Genomic DNA, 19,257 nt, shown 5'->3' on the forward strand with positions numbered 1-19,257 from the left:
TCACGGATTCCTCTTTCCCTACCCAAAACCCCTGCCAAATCCACTGTGCCCGTTGATTTGGACTCAATGTTCCCCCCAAATCCTCTTCCCACCTGGAGTTCAGCTCAGGACAGGGAATTTCCACTGGTCACGGGATGTTTCTCCACATCCAAATGTCGGTCGGCAAAAAAAAAAAAACTCAAACCCCCAAAATGTCGTGAATTTGTAGGAAAATCTGTGCGAGGTGAGAGGAGCGGGAAGGGAGTTAGGGATCTGCCTGTGACTTGGAAAAAAACAACGTAGATTTTGTAAAACCAGGGGAAAACAACTCCAAAACCCCGATTTTTCTAATTATTGACGGGATTTTTGCACCGGTTTGGCCGCTTCGTTTCTTTGGGACGGGGACATCACGGGATTTCCGCGAAGTTCTCCAAAACTCTCCGAGTGTTCCCGAAGTTCTCCGACGCGTTCCGAAGATTTCCGAAGACTGACGAAGGCGCGCTCGGAACGTTTCCGAAAGTCTCCTAACGAGGCTGACGGAGATTGATGAAGCCAATGGGCGATGGCGGGAACGCCCTCAATGGGAGGAGGACGAGTCCATCTGGGTGTGGAAAGCGGGGGGGGAACAACATGGATTGTACCACACGGCGCACGGGCAGGGCCCCAAAACCAGTGACCGCGGCCTCACACCGTCACACAGGGGTTAAACGACGGCAGAAATAAAAGCTCTGGCCGTTCTTTTCTCCTGAGTGACCGCGGGTACCGGGAGCGGATTCGGTGCGTCCCCCCCCCGCCCTGCGGGATGTGCAGCGGCGGCGGGCGCGGGGGTTTGCGCGGGCCGCCAGGGGGCGCCGCGGGTTTCGTGAGGGGCTCTGAGGGACCGTGAGGGGCTTTGAGGGGCTTTGATGGCCCGTGAGGAGCTCTGAGGTGTCCAGAGAGATTTGAAAGCTCAGAGGGGCTTTTTAGGGGTCGTGAGGGGATTTGTGGGATCCTGAGGGTGGTCTCGGGGGCCGCCGCGATGGTGGAGAAGGACGAGTCCAGCCCCGGCGGCATCAGCGAGGAGGAGGCGGCTCAGTACGACCGCCAGATCCGGCTCTGGGGGCTCGAGGCCCAGAAAAGGTCGGTGGGCCTGGAGGGGTTGTGTGTGGGGGGGTCATTTTATGGGCTTTGGGGGCCCTATGGGGGGGTAAGAGCCCTGGAGGAGCTTTAGGGGGCTCTGTAGGGGCTCTTGGGGGTCCCTATTGGGGTCTGGGAGTCCCTGTAGGGTCTGGGGGGTCCCTATAGGGGTTAGGGGTGGCTCTGTCGGGGTCTGGGGGTCCCCACAGAGGTTTGGGGTGGCTCTTTTGGGGTTTTGGGGGTCCCCATGGGGGTTTGGGGTGGCTCTATAGGGGTCTGGGGGGTCCCTGTTCAGTCTTGGGATCCCCATAAGGTTTAAGAGTGGCTCTATAGGGGTCTGGGGGTCCCCCATAGGGGTCAGGGGTGGCTCTGTTGGGGTTTTGGGGTCCCCATGGGGGTCAGGGGTGGCTCTGTAGGGGTCTGGGGGTCCTTATTTAGTCTTGGGGGTCTCTATGGGGTTTAGGGGTCACTCTGTCGGGTTCTGGGGTCCCCCATTCCCATTCTTTAGGATTCATTCCCAGGATAATTCCTGGTTTTTCCCGGGATCCCCCACAGGTTACGGGCGTCGCGGGTGCTGCTGGTGGGGCTGCGCGGGCTGGGGGCTGAGGTGGCCAAAAATCTCATCCTGGCCGGGGTCAGGGGGGTCACCCTGCTGGACCACCAACAGGTGAGGGGGGCACACACCTGCAACACCTGCAGGAGCCCCAAAATCTGGGAATTTCATCCCTTCCATCCCTCAGGAACATCCCCAAAATCTGGGAATTTCATCCTTTCCATTCCTCAGGAACATCCCCAAAATCTGGTCAATTCATCCCTTCCATCCCTCAGGAACATCCCCAAAATATGGGAATTTTCATCCCTTCCATCCCTCAGGAGCATCCCCAAAATCTGGGAATTTCATCCTTTCCATCCATCAGGAACATCCCCAAAATGTGTTGTTTCATCCCTTCCATCCCTCAGGAACACCCCCAAAATATGGGTGTTTTCATCCCTTCCATCCCCCAGGAACACCCCAAAAATCTGGGATTTTTCATCCCTTCCATCCCTCAGGAACATCCCAAGATGTGGGACTTTCATCCTCTCCATCTTTGGGCTTTTCCCCTCACATCACCCCAAAATGTGGCAATTCCTGTGCCCCATCCCCCTGGAGCTCTGTCCCCAATGTCCCCAGGTGTCCCAGAGCTGTGTCCCCATGTCCCCAATGTCCCCATGTCCCCGTGTCCCCAGGTGTCCCCCCAGGACAGCCGGGCCCAGTTCCTGATCCCAGAGCTGTGTCCCCAGTGTCCCCATGTCCCCAATGTCCCCAATGTCCCCGTGTCCCCAGGTGTCCCCCCAGGACAGCCGGGCCCAGTTCCTGATCCCAGTGTCCCCAATGTCCCCAGGTGTCCCCCCAGGACAGCCGGGCCCAGTTCCTGATCCCAGTGTCCCCAATGTCCCCAGGTGTCCCCCCAGGACAGCCGGGCCCAGTTCCTGATCCCAGTGTCCCCAATGTCCCCAATGTCCCCAGGTGTCCCCCCAGGACAGCCGGGCCCAGTTCCTGATCCCAATGTCCCCAATGTCCCCATGTCCCCAATGTCCCCAGGTGTCCCCCCAGGACAGCCAGGCCCAGTTCCTGATCCCAGTGTCCCCAATGTCCCCAGGTGTCCCAGAGCTGTGTCCCCATGTCCCCAATGTCCCCAATGTCCCCAGGTGTCCCCCCAGGACAGCCGGGCCCAGTTCCTGATCCCAGTGTCCCCAATGTCCCCAGGTGTCCCCCCAGGACAGCCGGGCCCAGTTCCTGATCCCAGAGCTGTGTCCCCAATGTCCCCAATGTCCCCAATGTCCCCGTGTCCCCAGGTGTCCCCCCAGGACAGCCGGGCCCAGTTCCTGATCCCAGAGCTGTGTCCCCAATGTCCCCAATGTCCCCAATGTCCCCAATGTCCCCAGGTGTCCCCCCAGGACAGCCGGGCCCAGTTCCTGATCCCCGCGGGCTCCCTGGGTCGGAACCGGGCCGAGGCCTCGCTGGCGCCGGGCGCAGAGCCTGAACCCCATGGTGGAGGTCAGGGCCGACCCCGAGAGCGTGGAGAGCAAAGGCCACGAGTTCTTCACGCAGTTCGACGCGGTACGGGGGGCACGGACCCCAAAATGGGGCTGGGGGAGCCCAAATGGGGCACAGGGACCCCAAATGGGGCACGGGGGGACCCCAAATGGGGCTGGGGGAAGGGTCACGGCTTGGGGGAGACCCCAAATGGGGCTTGGGAGGGACCCCAAATGGGGCTTGGGGAGGGACCCCAAAATGGGGCTGGGGGGGACCCCAAAATGGGGCTGGGGGACCCCAAATGGGGCACAGGGACCCCAAATGGGGCACGGGGGGCACGGGACCCCAAATGGGGCTGGGGGGACCCCAAATGGGGCACAGGGACCCCAAATGGGGCTGGGGGACCCCAAATGGGGCACGGGGGGGAGGGTCACGGGTCTGGGGGGGAGGGTCACAGCTTGGGGGGGTTTGGGGGAGTGTCACAGGTTTGGGGGGGATATTCCTGGATTTGGGGGGGGATATTCCTGGATTTGAGGGGTTTGGGGGGCATTGTCACAGGTTTGGGGGGATATTCCTGAATTTGGGGGGTTTGGGGGGGAAAATCCTGGACTTGGGGGGGGTTTGGGGGGGATATTCCTCGGTTTGGGGGGTTTGGGGGGGATATTCCTGGGTTTGGGGGGATTGTCACAGGTTTGGGGGGGGATTGTCCCATTTTGAGGTAGAATTGTCCCATTTCGAGGTGAATTGTTCGATTTGGGGGGAATTATCCCATTCTGTGGTGGGTTTCATCCCGTTTTTGGGGTGGAATCACCTCATTTTGAGGTAGAATCTCCCAATTTTGAGGTAGAACCCCCCCATTTTGGGGTAGAATTGTTCCATTTTGGGGTAGAATTGTCCCATTTTGGGGTAGAATTGTTCCATTTTGAGATAGAATTGTCCCATTTAGGGTGGAACCCCCCCATTTTGGGATAGAACCCCCCCATTTTGAGGCAGAACCCCCCCATTTTGGGGTAGAATTGTCCCATTTTGGGGTAGAATTGTCCCATTTTGGGGTAGAATTGTTCCATTTTGGGGTAGAATTGTCCCATTTTGGGGTAGAACCCCCCCATTTAGGGGTAGAATTGTCCCATTTAGGGGTGGAACCCCCCCATTTTGGGGTAGAACCCCCCATTTTGAGGCAGAGCCCCCCCATTTTGGGGTAGAATTGTCCCATTTTGGGGTAGAATTGTCCCATTTTGGGATAGAATTGTCCCATTTTGAGGTAGAACCCCCCCATTTTGAGGTAGAGCCCCCCCATTTTGGGGTAGAACCCCCCCATTTTGGGGTAGAATTGTCCCATTTTGGGGTAGAATTGTTCCATTTTGGGGTAGAATTGTCCCATTTTGAGGTAGAATTGTTCCATTTTGAGGCAGAACCCCCCCATTTGGGCCCCACTTCCCTTCCACCCCAAGGAACAACCCCCCAGCCCCATCCCTCACCTCCCCCTGCCCCATTCCCCCTTTCCCCTCCAGAACCCCCCCAAACCCGGGGGCTGAGATCCCCAAATTCCCCCCAGGTGTGCCTGACCTGCTGCTCCAAGGAATCCATGGTGAGGATCAACCAGATCTGCCACAAGAACGGCATCAAATTCTTCACCGGCGACGTCTTCGGCTACCACGGCTTCATGTTCGCCGACCTGGGCCAGCACGAGTTCGTGGAGTGAGTGCGGGGAAGGAACCCCCAAACCCGGGATTTTGGGGGGCTCCTGCTGCAATCTGGGGCCGTTTGCATCCCCAGGGAGAAGCCCAAGGTGGCCAAGGCGAGCGCGGGGGTGGAGGACGGACCCGAGGCCAAGCGGGCGCGGCTGGAGGCAGCGGAGACCACCATGGTCAAAAAGGTCAGTGAGGGTGGATCCTAAAGCACAAAATCCCTGAAATGGGCCCCAAAATCCTGAAATGGGCCCCAAAATCCCTAAAATGGACCCCAAAATCCCCAAAATGGACCCCAAAATCCCTAAAATGGACCCCAAAACCAAACCCCAAACGGGCCCGGCTGGAGGCAGCAGAGACCACCATGGTCAAAAAGGTCAGTGGGGATGGATCCTAAAGCACAAAATCCCTGGGATGGACCCCAAAATTCCCAAAATGGACCCCAAAATCCCTGGGATAAAATAGACCCCAAAACCCTGGGATAGGCCTCAAAACCAAACCCCAAGCGGGCCCGGCTGGAGGCAGCGGAGACCACCATGGTCAAAAAGGTCAGGGGGGGTGGGTCCTAAAGCACAAAATCCCTGAAATGGGCCCCAAAATCCCTAAAATGGGCCCCAAAATCCCCAAAATGGACCCCAAAAACCCTGGGATAAAACCTTGGATAGGCCCCAAAACCAAACCCCAAACGGGCCCGGCTGGAGGCAGCGGAGACCACCATGGTCAAAAAGGTCAGTGGAGATGGGTCCTAAAGCCTAAAATCCCTGAAATGGACCCCAAAATCCCCGTTATTTTCCCCCAAACCCCATTGTTTTGCCCAAACCCCATTATTTTGCCCCAAATCCCCATTATTTTCCCAAAATCCCGTTTATTTCCCCCAAACAGCAGCTGCAGTTCTGCCACCTGCGCGAGGCCCTGGCGGGGCCCCAATCCCCATTTTTTGCCCCAATCCCATTATTTCCCCAAACCCCATTATTTTTGCCCCAAACTCCCATTATTTCCCCAAACCCCCATTATTTCCCCCAAACCCCATTATTTTTGCCCCAATCCTATTATTTTTGCCCAAAATCCCGTTGTTTTCCCCCAAAATGCAGCAGCTGAAGTTCTGCCGCCTGCGTGAGGCCCTGGCGGGGCCCCAATCCCCATTATTTTTGCCCCAAACCCCATTATTTCCCCCAAACTCCCATTATTTTTGCCCAAACTCCCATTATTTCCCCCAATCCCATTATTTTTCCCCAATCCCATTATTTTTGCCCAAAATCCCCATTATTTCCCCCAAACTGCAGCAGCTGCAGTTCTGCCGCCTGCGCAAGGCCCTGGCAGGGCCTCAATCCCATTATTTTGCCCCAAACCCCATCATTTCCCCCAAACTCCCATTATTTCCCCAAACCCCATTATTTCCCCCAAACCCATTATTTTTCCCCAAACCCCGTTATTTTTGCCCAAAATCCCCATTATTTCCCCCAAACACAGCAGCTGCAGTTCTGCCGCCTGCGTGAGGCCCTGGCGGGGCCCCAATCCCCATTATTTTCCCCAAACTCCCATTATTTCCCCCAAACTCCCATTATTTTTGCCCAAACTCCCATTATTTCCCCCAAACCCCATTATTTTCCCCAAAATCCCATTATTTTTGCCCAAATCCCGTTTATTCCCCCCAAACACAGCAGCTGCAGTTCTGCCACCTGCGCGAGGCCCTGGCGGGGCCCCAATCCCAATTTTTTGCCCCAAACTCCATTATTTCCCCCAAACTCCCATTATTTTTGCCCAAACCCCATTATTTTTGCCCCAATCCCCATTATTTCCCCAAAACCCCATTATTTTTGCCCAAATCCCGTTTATTCCCCCCAAACACAGCAGCTGCAGTTCTGCCACCTGCGCGAGGCCCTGGCGGGGCCCCAATCCCAATTTTTTGCCCCAAACCCCATTATTTCCCCCAAACTCCCATTATTTTTGCCCAAACCCCATTATTTCCCCCAAACCCATTATTTTTGCCCAAACCCCATTATTTTTGCCCCAATCCTATTATTTTTGCCCAAAATCCCGTTGTTTTCCCCCAAAATGCAGCAGCTGCAGTTCTGCTGCCTGCGCGAGGCCCTGGCGGGGCCCCAATCCCCATTATTTTGCCCCAAACTCCCATTATTTTTGCCCAAACTTCCATTATTTTTTCCCCAATCCCCATTATTTCTCCCAATCCCCATTATTTCCCCCAAACCCATTATTTTTGCCCAAACTCCCATTATTTTTCACCAAAATCCCCATTATTTCCCCCAAGCAGCAGCTGCAGTTCTGCCGCCTGCGCGAGGCCCTGGCGGGGCCCCAATCCCCATTATTTTGCCCCAAACTCCCATTATTTTTGCCCAAACTTCCATTATTTTTTCCCCAAACCCCATTATTTCTCCCAATCCCCATTATTTCCCCCAAAATCCCATTATTTTTGCCCAAAATCCCGTTGTTTTCCCCCAAACTGCAGCAGCTGCAGTTCTGCCGCCTGCGCGAGGCCCTGGCGGGGCCGGCCCGGGGCCAGGAGGTGGCGCTGCGCAGAACGGCCCCCGATTATTTCCTGCTGCACGGTGAGTTTGGGGCAAAAACGGCCGGGATTGGGAACAGGAGCCGTGCCCGGGCAGAAAATGTCAATTCTGGGGGGAAAAATCCCATTTTGGGGGAAAAAATCTGATTTTGGGGGGAAAAAATCCCATTTTGGGGAAAAAAATCTGATTTTTTGGGGAAAAACGTCGTGGTTTTGGGGGAAAAAAAGTCTCATTAATGGGGGAAAAATCTTATTTTTGGGAAAAAAAATCCCATTTTGGGGAAAAAAAATCTGATATTTTGGGGAAAAACGTCACGGTTTTGGGGGAAAAAAGTCTCGTTAATGGGGGGAAAAAAGGTCTCATTTGTTGTGGGGAAAAATCTTATTTTTGGGGGGAAAACCTCAATTTTGGGGGGGAAAAAAATCTCAATTTTGGGGGAAAAAAATCCCATTTCTGGGGAAAATTATGTCCCTGTGTCAGTTTTATTGCAGTTCAGGTCCCAGGCTGGCCGTGACCCGTGTCCCCTGAGTGTCCCCCAGGTGACAATGATGTCCCTATTTCAGTTCTATTGCAGTTCAGGACAGAGGCTGGCCGTGACCCGTGTCCCCTCAGTGTCCCATGGTGACAATGACAGTGACAATGTCCCCATGTCAGTTCTGTTGCAGTTCAGGACAGAGGCTGGCCGTGACCCGTGTCCCCTCAGTGTCCCATGGTGACAGTGACAATGACAATGTCCCTATTTCAGTTTTATTGCAGTTCAGGACAGAGGCTGGCCGTGACCCGTGTCCCCTCAGTGTCCCATGGTGACAGTGACAATGACAATGTCCCTATTTCAGTTTTATTGCAGTTCAGGTCCCAGGCTGGCCGTGACCCGTGTCCCCTCAGTGTCCCCCAGGGTGACAATGTCCCCAATGTCCCCAGTGTTGCTCAGGTTCAGGACAGAGGCTGGCCGTGACCCGTGTCCCCTCAGTGTCCCATGGTGACAATGACAATGACAATGTCCCCATGTCAGTTCTGTTGCAGTTCAGGACAGAGGCTGGCCGTGACCCGTGTCCCCTCAGTGTCCCATGGTGACAGTGACAATGACAATGTCCCCATGTCAGTTTTATTGCAGTTCAGGACAGAGGCTGGCCGTGACCCGTGTCCCCTGAGTGTCCCATGGTGACAGTGACAATGACAATGACAATGACAATGACAATGTCCCCAATGTCCCCAGTGTTGCTCAGGTTCAGGACAGAGGCTGGCTGTGACCCGTGTCCCCTGAGTGTCCCCCAGGTGACAATGATGTCCCTGTGTCAGTTTTATTGCAGTTTAGGACAGAGGCTGGCCGTGACCCGTGTCCCCTCAGTGTCCCATGGTGACAGTGACAATGTCCCTGTGTCAGTTTTATTGCAGTTCAGGTCCCAGGCTGGCCGTGACCCGTGTCCCCTCAGTGTCCCATAGTGACAGTGACAATGACAATGACAATGTCCCTGTGTCAGTTTTATTGCAGTTCAGGTCCCAGGCTGGCCGTGACCCGTGTCCCCTCAGTGTCCCAGGGTGACAATGACAGTGACAATGTCCCCAATGTCCCCAGTGTTGCTCAGGTTCAGGACAGAGGCTGGCCGTGACCCGTGTCCCCTCAGTGTCCCATGGTGACAGTGACAATGACAATGACAATGACAATGACAATGTCCCCAATGTCCCCAGTGTTACTCAGGTTCAGGACAGAGGCTGGCCGTGACCCGTGTCCCCTGAGTGTCCCATGGTGACAATGACAGTGACAATGTCCCCAATGTCCCCAGTGTTACTCAGGTTCAGGACAGAGGCTGGCCGTGACCCGTGTCCCCTCAGTGTCCCCCAGGTGACAATGATGTCCCTGTGTCAGTTCTATTGCAGTTTAGGACAGAGGCTGGCCGTGACCCGTGTCCCCTGAGTGTCCCCCAGGACTCTGCGCTGCTCCTGCGCCTGCGCCGGGAGGTGCTGGAGGCGCTGGGGGTGGAGCCACAGCTGCTGCCAGAGCAGTTCCACAGGTGAGGGGACACCTGGGGACACCTGGGGGGACACCTGGGGACATGGGGACACACCTGGGGGGACACCTGGGACACATGGGGACACCTGGGACACCTGGGACACATGGGGACAGTTCCACAGGTGAGGGGACAGGGGACACCTGGGGGGACACCTGGGACACATGGGACACATGGGGACACCTGGGACAGGGACAGTTCCACAGGTGAGGGGACAGGGGACACCTGGGGGGACACCTGGGGACAGTTCCACAGGTGAGGGGACAGGGGACACCTGGGGGGACACCTGGGGACAGTTCCACAGGTGAGGGGACAGGGGACACCTAGGGACATGGGGACAGTTCCACAGGTGAGGGGACAGGGGACACCTAGGGACATGGGGACAGTTCCACAGGTGAGGGGACACCTGGGGGAGCACCTGGGGACACATGGGACACATGGGGACACCTGGGACAGGGACAGTTCCACAGGTGAGGGGACACGGGGACACCTGGGACACATGGGAGGGGACACTTCCACAGGTGAGGGGACATGGGAGGGGACACCTGGACAGGTGAGGGGACACTCGCCAGGTTTTAATCACCTTTTTTGGGGTCAAAGCTCGGGGTTTTAAGAACCTTTTTGGGATCAAACTTTTGGGGCTTTCAGCAGCTTTTTTGGGGTGAAACCTCAGGTTTTTCTCCCAATCCTTTTAGAGCTGAACCTTTGGGATTTTTAGAGCAACCCCTCCCATTTTTTCGGGTCAAACCTCGGGGTTTTAAGAACCTTTTTTGGGGTGAAACTTCGGGGTTTTAAGGGGCTTTTTTGGGGTGAAACTTCGGGGTTTTAAGAAGGTTTTTGGGGTCAAACCTCGAGGTTTTAAGGAGCTTTTTTGGGGTGAAACTTCGGGGTATTAAGAAACTCCTTTGGGGTCAAACCTCAGGCTTTTCAGCAGCTTTTTTGGGATCAAACTTTGGCCTTTTCTCCCAATCCTTTTAGTTCTGAACCCTCGGGATTTTTTGAGCGCCCCCTCCCTGTTTTTTTGGGGTCAAACCCCTCAATTTTGGGGCATTTTCCCATTCAATTTTTCCCTTTTTTCCCCGTTTCAGTTCCTGTTTCTCGGAGATGGCCCCGGTGTGCGCCGTGCTGGGGGGGGTGCTGGGCCAGGAGGTGGTCAAGGTACGGCCGGGGGGGATTGGGGGAGTTTGGGGGGGATTTTGGGGGGTTTGGGGGGATTTGGGGGGCGTTTGGGGCATTTTGGGGGGGTTTGGGGGGGATTGGGGGGGCTGGGAGGGATTTTGGAGGGGATTTGGGGGGGATTTTGGGGTCTCTGGGGGGGATTTGGGGGCTCTGGGAGGGATTTGGGGGCATCTGGGAGGGATTTGGGGGGCGTTTGGGGCATTTTGGGGGGGTCTGGGGGGGTTTGGGGGGGATTATGGGGGTCTGGGAGGGATTTTGGGAGGGATTTTGGGGGGTCTGGGCCATTTTGGGGGGGTCTGGGTCATTTGGGAGGGTCTGGGGGGATTTGGGGGGGGGCTGAGGGGGATTTTGGGGTTCTGAGGGGATTTTGGAGGTTCTGGGGCATTTTGGGGGGTCTGGAGGGGATTTTGGGGGGGATTTGGGGGCATTTTAGGGGGCATTGGGGGCATTTTGGGAGGGTCTGGGAGGGATTTTGGGGCTCTGGGAGATTTTGGGGGGGGTTTGGGGGATTCTGGGGTTCCCCAGACCCCCCCATGACCCCCATCTGTGTCCCCCCTCCCCAGGCTCTGTCCCACAGGGACCCCCCCCACAATAATTTCTTCTTCTTCGACGGCGTCCGGGGCCAGGGCCTGGTGGAGCGCCTGGGACCCCCCCCGAAATGAGGGGGGACCCCAAAATCGGGGACCCCAAATCCTGAACCCCAAACCCTGAACCCCAAATCCTGGGGGGGCTTTGGAGCGCCTGGGACCCCCCCCGAAATGAGGAACCCCAAATCCGGGGAGGGGCCCTGAACCCCAAACCCTGAACCCCAAACCCTGAACCCCAAACCCTGGGGGGCTTTGGAGCGCCTGGGACCCCCCCCAAAATGAGGGACCCCAAAATCGGGGACCCCAAATCCTGAACCCCAAATCCTGAACCCCAAATCCTGGGGGGGCTTTGGAGCGCCTGGGACCCCCCCCGAAATGAGGGGGGACCCCAAATCCTGAACCCCAAATCCTGAACCCCAAATCCTGGGGGGGCTTTGGAGCGCCTGGGACCCCCCCCGAAATGAGGAACCCCAAATCTGGGGAGGGGTCCTGAAGCCCTTGGGAGGGGGTTTGGGGTGCTTGGGACTCCCCCAATGAGGGAACCCCGAATTTGGGGAGGGTCCCCCATGGGCACCTCAAATTCTGGGGGGGTTTGGGGGGTCCTGGTCCCCTCAGGGAGGGGGTTTGGGGGTTCCTGATCCCCCCCATGGGTACCCCCAAATTTGGGGAGGGGGTTTGGGGGTCCTGGGCCTCTTTGGGAGGGGATTTGGGGGTCCTGACCCCCCCCATGGGTACCCCCAAATTTGGGGAGGGGGTTTGGGGGTGCTGCCCCCCCCAGGTTTTAGGGCAGGGCCAATAAAGGATTTCCCATAAACCGTGGCTGAATTTGGGGTCGGGATTTTTGGGGAGGGGGGGGGGACCCCAAAAATGGGCGAACCCCAAAATTTGGGGAGTCTGGAATCCCAGGGAAATCTCCCCAAAATTCTGTAGGAACCCTAAAATCCCATAAATCCCTAAAATCCCCCCAAAATCCTATCAAGCCCCCAAACCCCAAAAATCCCAAATTTCCCCCAAAATCCCATAGAGCCCCACAAATCCCCCAAAATCCCCCAAAATCCCATAAACCCTCCCATAAACGCCCCAAATCCTTCTGTGGTAAATCGATTTTATTGCAAACAAAAGTACAAAAAATGGGAACCCCCCCACCCCAAAAATTCCTGTACAGACCCCAAAAAAATGTACAGAAACCCCCACAATGTACAAACCACCCCAAAAATGTACAGAAACCCCAAAAAATTGTACAGAAACCCCCAAAAAATTGTACAGAAACCCCCAAAAAATTTACAGAAACCCCCAAAAATTTACAGAAACCCCCAAAAATGTACAATAATCCTATATACAATGTACAGCCCATATACAGCATGTACAGCCCCGTTTTTGGGGTTTTTTTGGGGGATTTTGGGGTTTTTTTGGGGTTCATCCCCTCAGCACCATCCGGGGGGGTTTCCCCAAAATCCCCCCCAAAAAAACCCAAAAAAACCCCAAATTTTCCCCATTTACAGCCCATATACAGCATTTACAGCCCTTTTTTTTGGGTTTTTTTTGGGGAGTTTTGGGGTTTTTTTTGGGGTTCTCCCCCCCTAAAAAAAATTTTGGGGGGTGGTCCTGACCCCCCCCAGCACCATTTTGAGGGGGGTCCCCCCATTATTTCACCCCTGAAAAAAACCTCAAAAAATTTAATTTACACCCCAAAAATTTAAATTTACACCCCAAACATTTAAATTTACACCCAAAAATTTAAATTTACACCCCAAAATTTCAATGTACACCCAAAAGTTTAAATTTACACCCCAAACATTTAAATTTACACCCCAAAAATTTAAATTTACATCCCAAAAATTTAAATTTACACCCCAAAATTTCAATGTACACCCCCCTAATTTACACCATTTACAACCCTTTGTTTTTGGGGGGGTCCCCCCTTCCTGCCACATTTTTGGGGGTCTCAGCCCAATTTTGGGGACCCCCCCCCTCCCCCATGAATAAATTACCCCAAATAAATAAAACCCGAGGGGGGTTGGGCGCTACCAACTCCGATCCGGGGGGGGTTTTGTGCTTTGTGCTCCCTCTGAGGGCGATTCCCTCCTGTGAGCGTCCCGCGCCTTTCTCCAGGTGTTCTCCAGGTATTCCCAGGTATTTCCAGGTGTTTTCCGGGTATTTTCCAGGTGTTTTCCAGGTGTTTTCCAGCTGTTTTCCCGCTGTTCTCCGCCGTTTCCGGGGTCAGTTCCCCCCTCTGGCCGCCAGGGGCGCTGCGGGCGCGGCCCCGACCCACGGCGCCACCCAGCGGAGCAGCGGCGCCCAGAACGGGCCCCGGCCGCGGCGCTGCGGGCGAATCCTCGTTAATGCCGGTAATTAACGCCGCCAATTAGCGCCGCCAATTAGCGCCGCCCGCCCGCCCCGCCCCACAGAACCCGGCCCTGGCAGCGGGAGTTGGAATGGTGCGGCTGGGATGGGGAAAAAACTGAATTTTGGGGGGTGTCACACCCGTAAAAATGAGCGTTCGGCCCGATTTTGGGGGTGTTTATTAAAGTTTTGGGGGGGTTTATTAAATTTTTGGGCTCTTCCCTAAATTTTTGGGGTGTTCGTCTTAAATTGTTGGGGTTTCCCCTCAAATTCCAGCCTCTCCCACTCCCCAAATTCCAGCGGGAGTTGGAATGGTGCAGCTGGGATGGGGAAAAAATTGAATTTTGGGGGTGTCACACCCGAAAAAATGAGTGTTCAGCCCAATTTTGGGTGTGTTTATTAAACCTTTGGGGCTATTTATTAAATTTTGAGGGCTCTTTCCTAAATTTTTGGGGTGTTTTCCTTAAATTTTTGGGGTTTCTCCTCAAATTCCAGCCCTGGCTGCAGGAGTGGCGTTGGAATGGGGGAAAAAGGAATTTTTGGGGTATCCCACCCGATTTTGGGTGTCCTTATTAAAACTTTGGGGTTCTCCCCTAAATTTTTGGGGTGTTTTCCCTCAGTTTTGGGGTCCCTTTCAAATTCCAGCCCTGGCTGCAGGAGTTGGAATTAGTGGAGCTAAAATGGGGGAAAAAACCTGAATTTTGGGCTTTTTGCCCCCAAAAGTTGCCTCAGGGGGCGCGTCCCCCCCAATTTTGGGCGTCCCCACTGAATTTTAGGGCGTCTCCCTCCAATTTTGGGGCGTTCCCCCAAACCCCAGCCCTGAGGAGGAGAACTCGGAGGAATTGGGGAAAAAACCCAAAATGTCCCCAAAAAAGTCATCATGGGGGCGTGGCCCGGTTAATTTTGGGGCGCCCCCCCGGAATTTTGGGTTGTTGCCACGAAATTTTGGGGTTTTCTGTCAATTTTGGGAGCCCCCAACCCCAAAAAAGCCAAAATCTCCAGAAGTGACACCAGGAATGGGCTGGAAAGCCCCCAAAATTCCTCATTTTGGCCCAAACTTTTGGGCTGTCCCCCGAAATTTTTCATTTCCCACCCAACTTTTGGGGTGTCTCCCCTAAAATTTTTGGGGTGCCCCCCCCAAATTTTGGGATAATCCCAACAGGGAGAATTTTTCGGGTCCCCCTTCCAAATTTTTCATTTCTCACCCAAATTTTTCCATTCCCACCTAAATTTTCACGTCCTCCTCCCCCAAATTTTTGGGGTTACCCCAATAGGGACAATTTTTTTGGGTTCTCCCCCCAAATTTTTCATTTCCCACCCAAATTTTTATGTGTTCCCCCAAAATTTTTGCTGTTTCCCCCCCAAACTTTTGGGACACACCCCCCAAATTTTGAGATAATCCCAACAGGGTGAAATTTTTGGGTTCCCCCTTTGAATTTCTCACAAATATTTGTGTGTCCCCCCTAAATTTTTACCGTTTCTCCCCAAATATTTTGGGATGCACCCCCAAATTTTGCTATAACCCCAATAGGGACAATTTTACAATTTTTTGAGTTCCCCCTCCTCACAATTTCTCACTTTCCACCCACATTTTTCCGTCCCCCCCCATTTTTCGGGTCCCCCCGTTTTCGGGGTGCCCCCTCACCTGTCTCTCGTAGCTGTGCTGGAAATTGTCCCCCAGGAGCCTCAAACGCGCCCCCAAAATCTGCTCGGGGCTGGGGGGGGCCCCGGGGGGGGCGGCTCCGGGCAGGTGCCCATTGGGGACCGCCCCCCCCCCAATGCCCCCAGTTTGGGGGGGCCCGAGGGGCTCCGAGGGGCCGAAATCACCTGGGGGAGAGGGGAAAGGGGAGGGGTCAGGGTGAGCCACGCCCCCTCCCCAAAATTATAAAGGGGGGGGGTCAGGGTGAGCCACGCCCCCTCCCCAAAAATATGGGCAGGGAGTTTGGAAAGGAATGGGAACCCCCAAAAGTGAGGGTGACCCCAGCCAGGAGTTGGGGACCCCCCCAGAAATTGGGTGGGGACCCCTCCCCAAAAACTGGGACCACGCCCCAAAAATTGGGACCCACGACGGGATCGGGGACCCCCACCCTCAGAAAATGGGATGCCCCCCAAAAATTGGGGACCCCCACCCTCATAAATTGGGGACCCCCCCATGAATTAGGGACCCCTCCCACAAGAATTGGGGACCCCCCCCATGAATTAGGAGGACCCCACTGAGAAATTGGGGCCCTTGATGGGATTGGGGACCCCCCCATGAATTGGGACCCCCACCATGGGAATTGGGGACCCCCCCATAAATTGAGACCCCTCCCATAAATTGAGACCCCCAATGGGATTGGGGACTCCCCCAGAAATAGGGACCCCTCCCACAGGAATTGGGGACCCCCCCATAAATTAGGGACCCCCCCCCAATAAACTGAGACCCCCCCCCCATAAACTGAGACCCCCCCATCAATCGGGACCCCCCCCAATAAACTGAGACCCCCCCCATCAATCGGGACCCCCCCCCCCAGCACTCACCGTGCGCCCCCCACCCAAGGACCCCAAACTCCGGGGGGGTCCCGGGGTGTCCCCGCGCCCTCTGCAGCTCAGGCGCGTTGGGGAGGGGTCCCCGGGGGTCTCCGGCCCCTCCCCCTGCTCTGCTGGGGGGGGGTCTCGTGCGTGGGGGGGGTCCCACCCCCGCCGCCCCCCCCGCAGGCGGGGTGCGATGGGAGTGGGGCTGGGGGCTCCCCGAGGGTCCCTTCCCGCAGCGGTCTGGCCATCGCTCCCGGGGGGCTCTGTGGGGAGGAGGGGACACCCCCACATTGAGCCTGGGGTCTCATTGAGCTGGGTGAGGGGGGGGGTGTGGGGGGGGGGGTCCCCCAAACCGCCCCCCCCCCCCAAAACAGACCCTGCACTGCTCCGATCGCCCGCCAGGGGGCGCCGCGCGAGCGGGCGCTGTTTGTAAACAAACCGGGAGCGACCCCCGCGTGTCCCCCCCCCCGCGACCCCCGAGGCTCCCCGGGGTCCCCGACCCCGCCCGGGCCGGGGGGGCTCAGCCCGGACCCCCCCCGAGGGGTTCAGCCCCCCCCAAACCCCCCCGGGAGGCTCCGAGCCCCCCCCCCCACCCCGGCCATGTGCGGTGGCGCTGTCGCTGTCACCCCCCCCCCCCCACCTGTCCCCCTCCTCATTTTGGGGTCCCCACCCCCCATCCTCGGGGTCCCCCCCCCCCTCACGTTGTGTCCCCTCCTTGTCCCCCTCCCCAAATTTCGGGGGACCCCCCCTCAATTTTGTGCACCCCCCCTTCACTTGGGGCACCTCCTTAATTGAGGACCCCCCCCTTTAATTTGGGGACCTCTCTCAATTTAAGGACCCCCCCTCAATTAAAGACCCCCCCTCAATTTAGGGACCCTCCATGCCAATTTTTGGGCACCCCCCCCTATTTGTGCACCTCAATTTGTGCGACCCCCTCCTCAATTCTGGGCACCCCCCCACAAATTTTGGGGACCCCCCCCCGTCCCCTCGTGGCTGTCGCCGCTGTCCCCTCCCTGTCCCGCCCGGGTCCCTTCCCTCCCAACCTTAGGGACCCCCCCTCAATTTACCGACCCCCCCCAATTTCCCGCGACCCCTCCTCAATTCCTGACCCCCCCCCTCCTCCATTTTCCGACCCCTCCCCACCTTTTCCTCTCCCCCCTCCTCCTTCCAGGTGTCCCCCCCCCGAGTGCCACCCCCGCGTGTCCCCCCCTGTCCCCCCCCGCAGCGACCCCCGCCCCTCCCCCATCCCGGGGGTCTCCCCCGGCTCGCGGTGACCCCGGGCCCCCCCCGGGCCCCCCCCGGGACCCCTCCCCACTCACGGCAGCCGCATGAACCGCTCGGGACGGGCGCGTTCGGCACCGCCGGCACCGGCTCGAGCCTCGGCCACGCCCACGCGTGACGTCACCGCCCGCCCGTGACGTCACCGCCCCCGCCCCGCCCCGGACAAGTTCGGGCTTGTGCCGAGTTGGGGGGGGGGTGAGGGGTGGGGGGGGGATTTTGGGGGGTTTTTTAGGGGGATCCCCCTCCCCAAATTGGGTGAAATCCTTTCCCTCGGTTTGGGAAAATCGGGAGGTTTCACCCCAAAATATCAAAGCGCGACCCCCACCCGAAATTTGGGGGCTTTGCGCCAAATGGGACCCCCCCAAAAATAAAGTGAGACCCCACCCCCAAATTCGGCCAAACTCTTAAAATCGCGACTCCCCCCCACCCAAAAAATCCCAAATTTCAAACGGTCTAAATAGAGATCCCCCCTCAAATTCGGGCACACCCCAAAAGTGCGACCCCCCCAAAATAAACACCCCCACCCCAAAATAACGACCCCGAACCCCCCAAAAGTGCGACCCCCACCCCAAAACAACGCCCCCCCCCCCCAATTCCAGCAATGCCCCACGTGGGCCCCCCCCCCCCCCCATCCCCAAAGCTCGGGGGTCCCTCCCCGCCCCCACTTTGGGGGTTTTCCCCACCCCCACCCCCTCCCTCCTCTCCCCCTCCCCATTTTGGGGGTGGGGGGGGTCCCGGGGCGGTCCCGGGGTCGCCGCAGCCACTCAGCCGCCGCCCCCCCCCCGGTTTCCAGGCGAAGCTGCGGCCGCCGCCGCCCCGGTAACAGCGGGAAGGGGCCAACCAGCGCCGCCAACGCCGCCAGACCCCGCCCCGCGACCCCCCGGCACCCCCGGGACCCCCCGAAAACAGCCCCAAAATCCGCCCTGGGATGGGGGGGGGGGGGGGGCACCCCCGTGACCTTTGACCTCTGACCGAGCGGGGCTCCCCCTGCCCCCCCCCCGCGCTCCCCCCTCCCCTTGGGCAGCGGCCACGCCCCCCCCGGACCGCGCGCTGCCGCGCTGAGCGGTGATTGGCTGAGGGCGGCGCGGGAGCAGCCAATCAGAGCGCGCGGCGGTTGCTGTCTCCAGCGGAGCGCGGGAGAGAGAGCGCGGGAAAAAGGGGGGGGGCGGGGACAGGTGAGAGAGGGGACAGAGGGGACAGGTGAGAGAAGGGACAGGGGACAGAGGGGACAGAGGGGACAGGGGACAGAGGGGACAGGGGAGAGGGGACAGAGGGGACAGGGGAGGGGACAGGGGAGAGAGGGGACAGAGGGGACAGGTGAGAGAAGGGACAGGTCAGGGGACAGAGGGGACAGAGGAGAGAGGGGACAGGTCAGGGGACGGAGGGGACAGGGGACAGAGGGGACAGGGACGGGGACAGGTGAGAGAGGAGACAGGTGAGAGAGGAGACAGGGGAGAGAGGGGACAGGGACAGGACAGGTGAGAGGAACAGGTGAGAGGGACAAGGCAGAGAGATGGGAGAGGGGACAGAGAATGGGACAGGTGACACAGGTGAGGGGACAGGGACAAGTGAGAAGGACAGGTAGGGGGACAGTAACAGCTGACGGGACAGGGACAGCTCTGGGACAGGTACAGGTGAGGTGACAGCTACAGACACAGGTGTGGCCTGCACTCAGTGTGGGGACAGGTATGGGGACAGGTACAGCTGGAGGTGCCAGGTGTGCGCAGCACCCACAGGTGCCCAATGCAGGTGTCAATATAGGCACAGGTACACGTGTCAATGTAAATACGGGTACAGGCGTTAATACAGGTACAGGTACGGGTGTCTGTACACGTACAGGTGTCAATATAAGCACAGGTACAGGTGTACGTGTCTGTACGTGTACACGTGTCAATAGAGGTACAGGTACAGGTACAGGTACAGGTGTCTGTGCATGTACAGGTGTCAATATAAGCACAGGTAGAGGTGTACGTGTCTGTACGTGTACACGTGTCACTACAGGTACAGGTACAGGTGTCT

General features: G+C 57.4%; 2 protein-coding genes across 2 annotated transcripts; one reads left to right on the forward strand and one right to left on the reverse strand.

Annotated features, from left to right (window-relative positions):
- Window positions 1-626: 626 nt before the first annotated feature.
- On the forward strand, window positions 627-11,660 carry SAE1 (SUMO1 activating enzyme subunit 1). The gene is given in 11 exon segments (XM_077192925.1): window positions 627-1,098; window positions 1,651-1,762; window positions 3,022-3,099; window positions 3,101-3,196; window positions 4,668-4,810; window positions 4,889-4,988; window positions 7,268-7,367; window positions 8,542-8,600; window positions 9,252-9,337; window positions 10,423-10,492; window positions 11,077-11,660. Coding segments are annotated over 11 exon segments (1,044 nt in total). The 5' UTR covers window positions 627-997; the 3' UTR covers window positions 11,176-11,660.
- A 528-nt stretch (window positions 11,661-12,188) lies between these two features.
- LOC129134084 (uncharacterized) lies at window positions 12,189-17,410 on the reverse strand. Its single transcript, XM_077192926.1, has 4 exons — window positions 17,277-17,410; window positions 15,964-16,220; window positions 15,089-15,270; window positions 12,189-13,422 (listed from the first exon to the last, which is right to left on the reverse strand). Exons 1-4 carry the CDS (start codon window positions 17,285-17,287, stop codon window positions 13,321-13,323), a joined length of 552 nt encoding a protein of 183 aa, XP_077049041.1. The 5' UTR covers window positions 17,288-17,410; the 3' UTR covers window positions 12,189-13,320.
- Window positions 17,411-19,257: the final 1,847 nt, after the last annotated feature.

This window comes from Agelaius phoeniceus, chromosome 36 (assembly GCF_051311805.1).
Source record: "Agelaius phoeniceus isolate bAgePho1 chromosome 36, bAgePho1.hap1, whole genome shotgun sequence".
NCBI classification, from domain to species: domain Eukaryota; kingdom Metazoa; phylum Chordata; class Aves; order Passeriformes; family Icteridae; genus Agelaius; species Agelaius phoeniceus.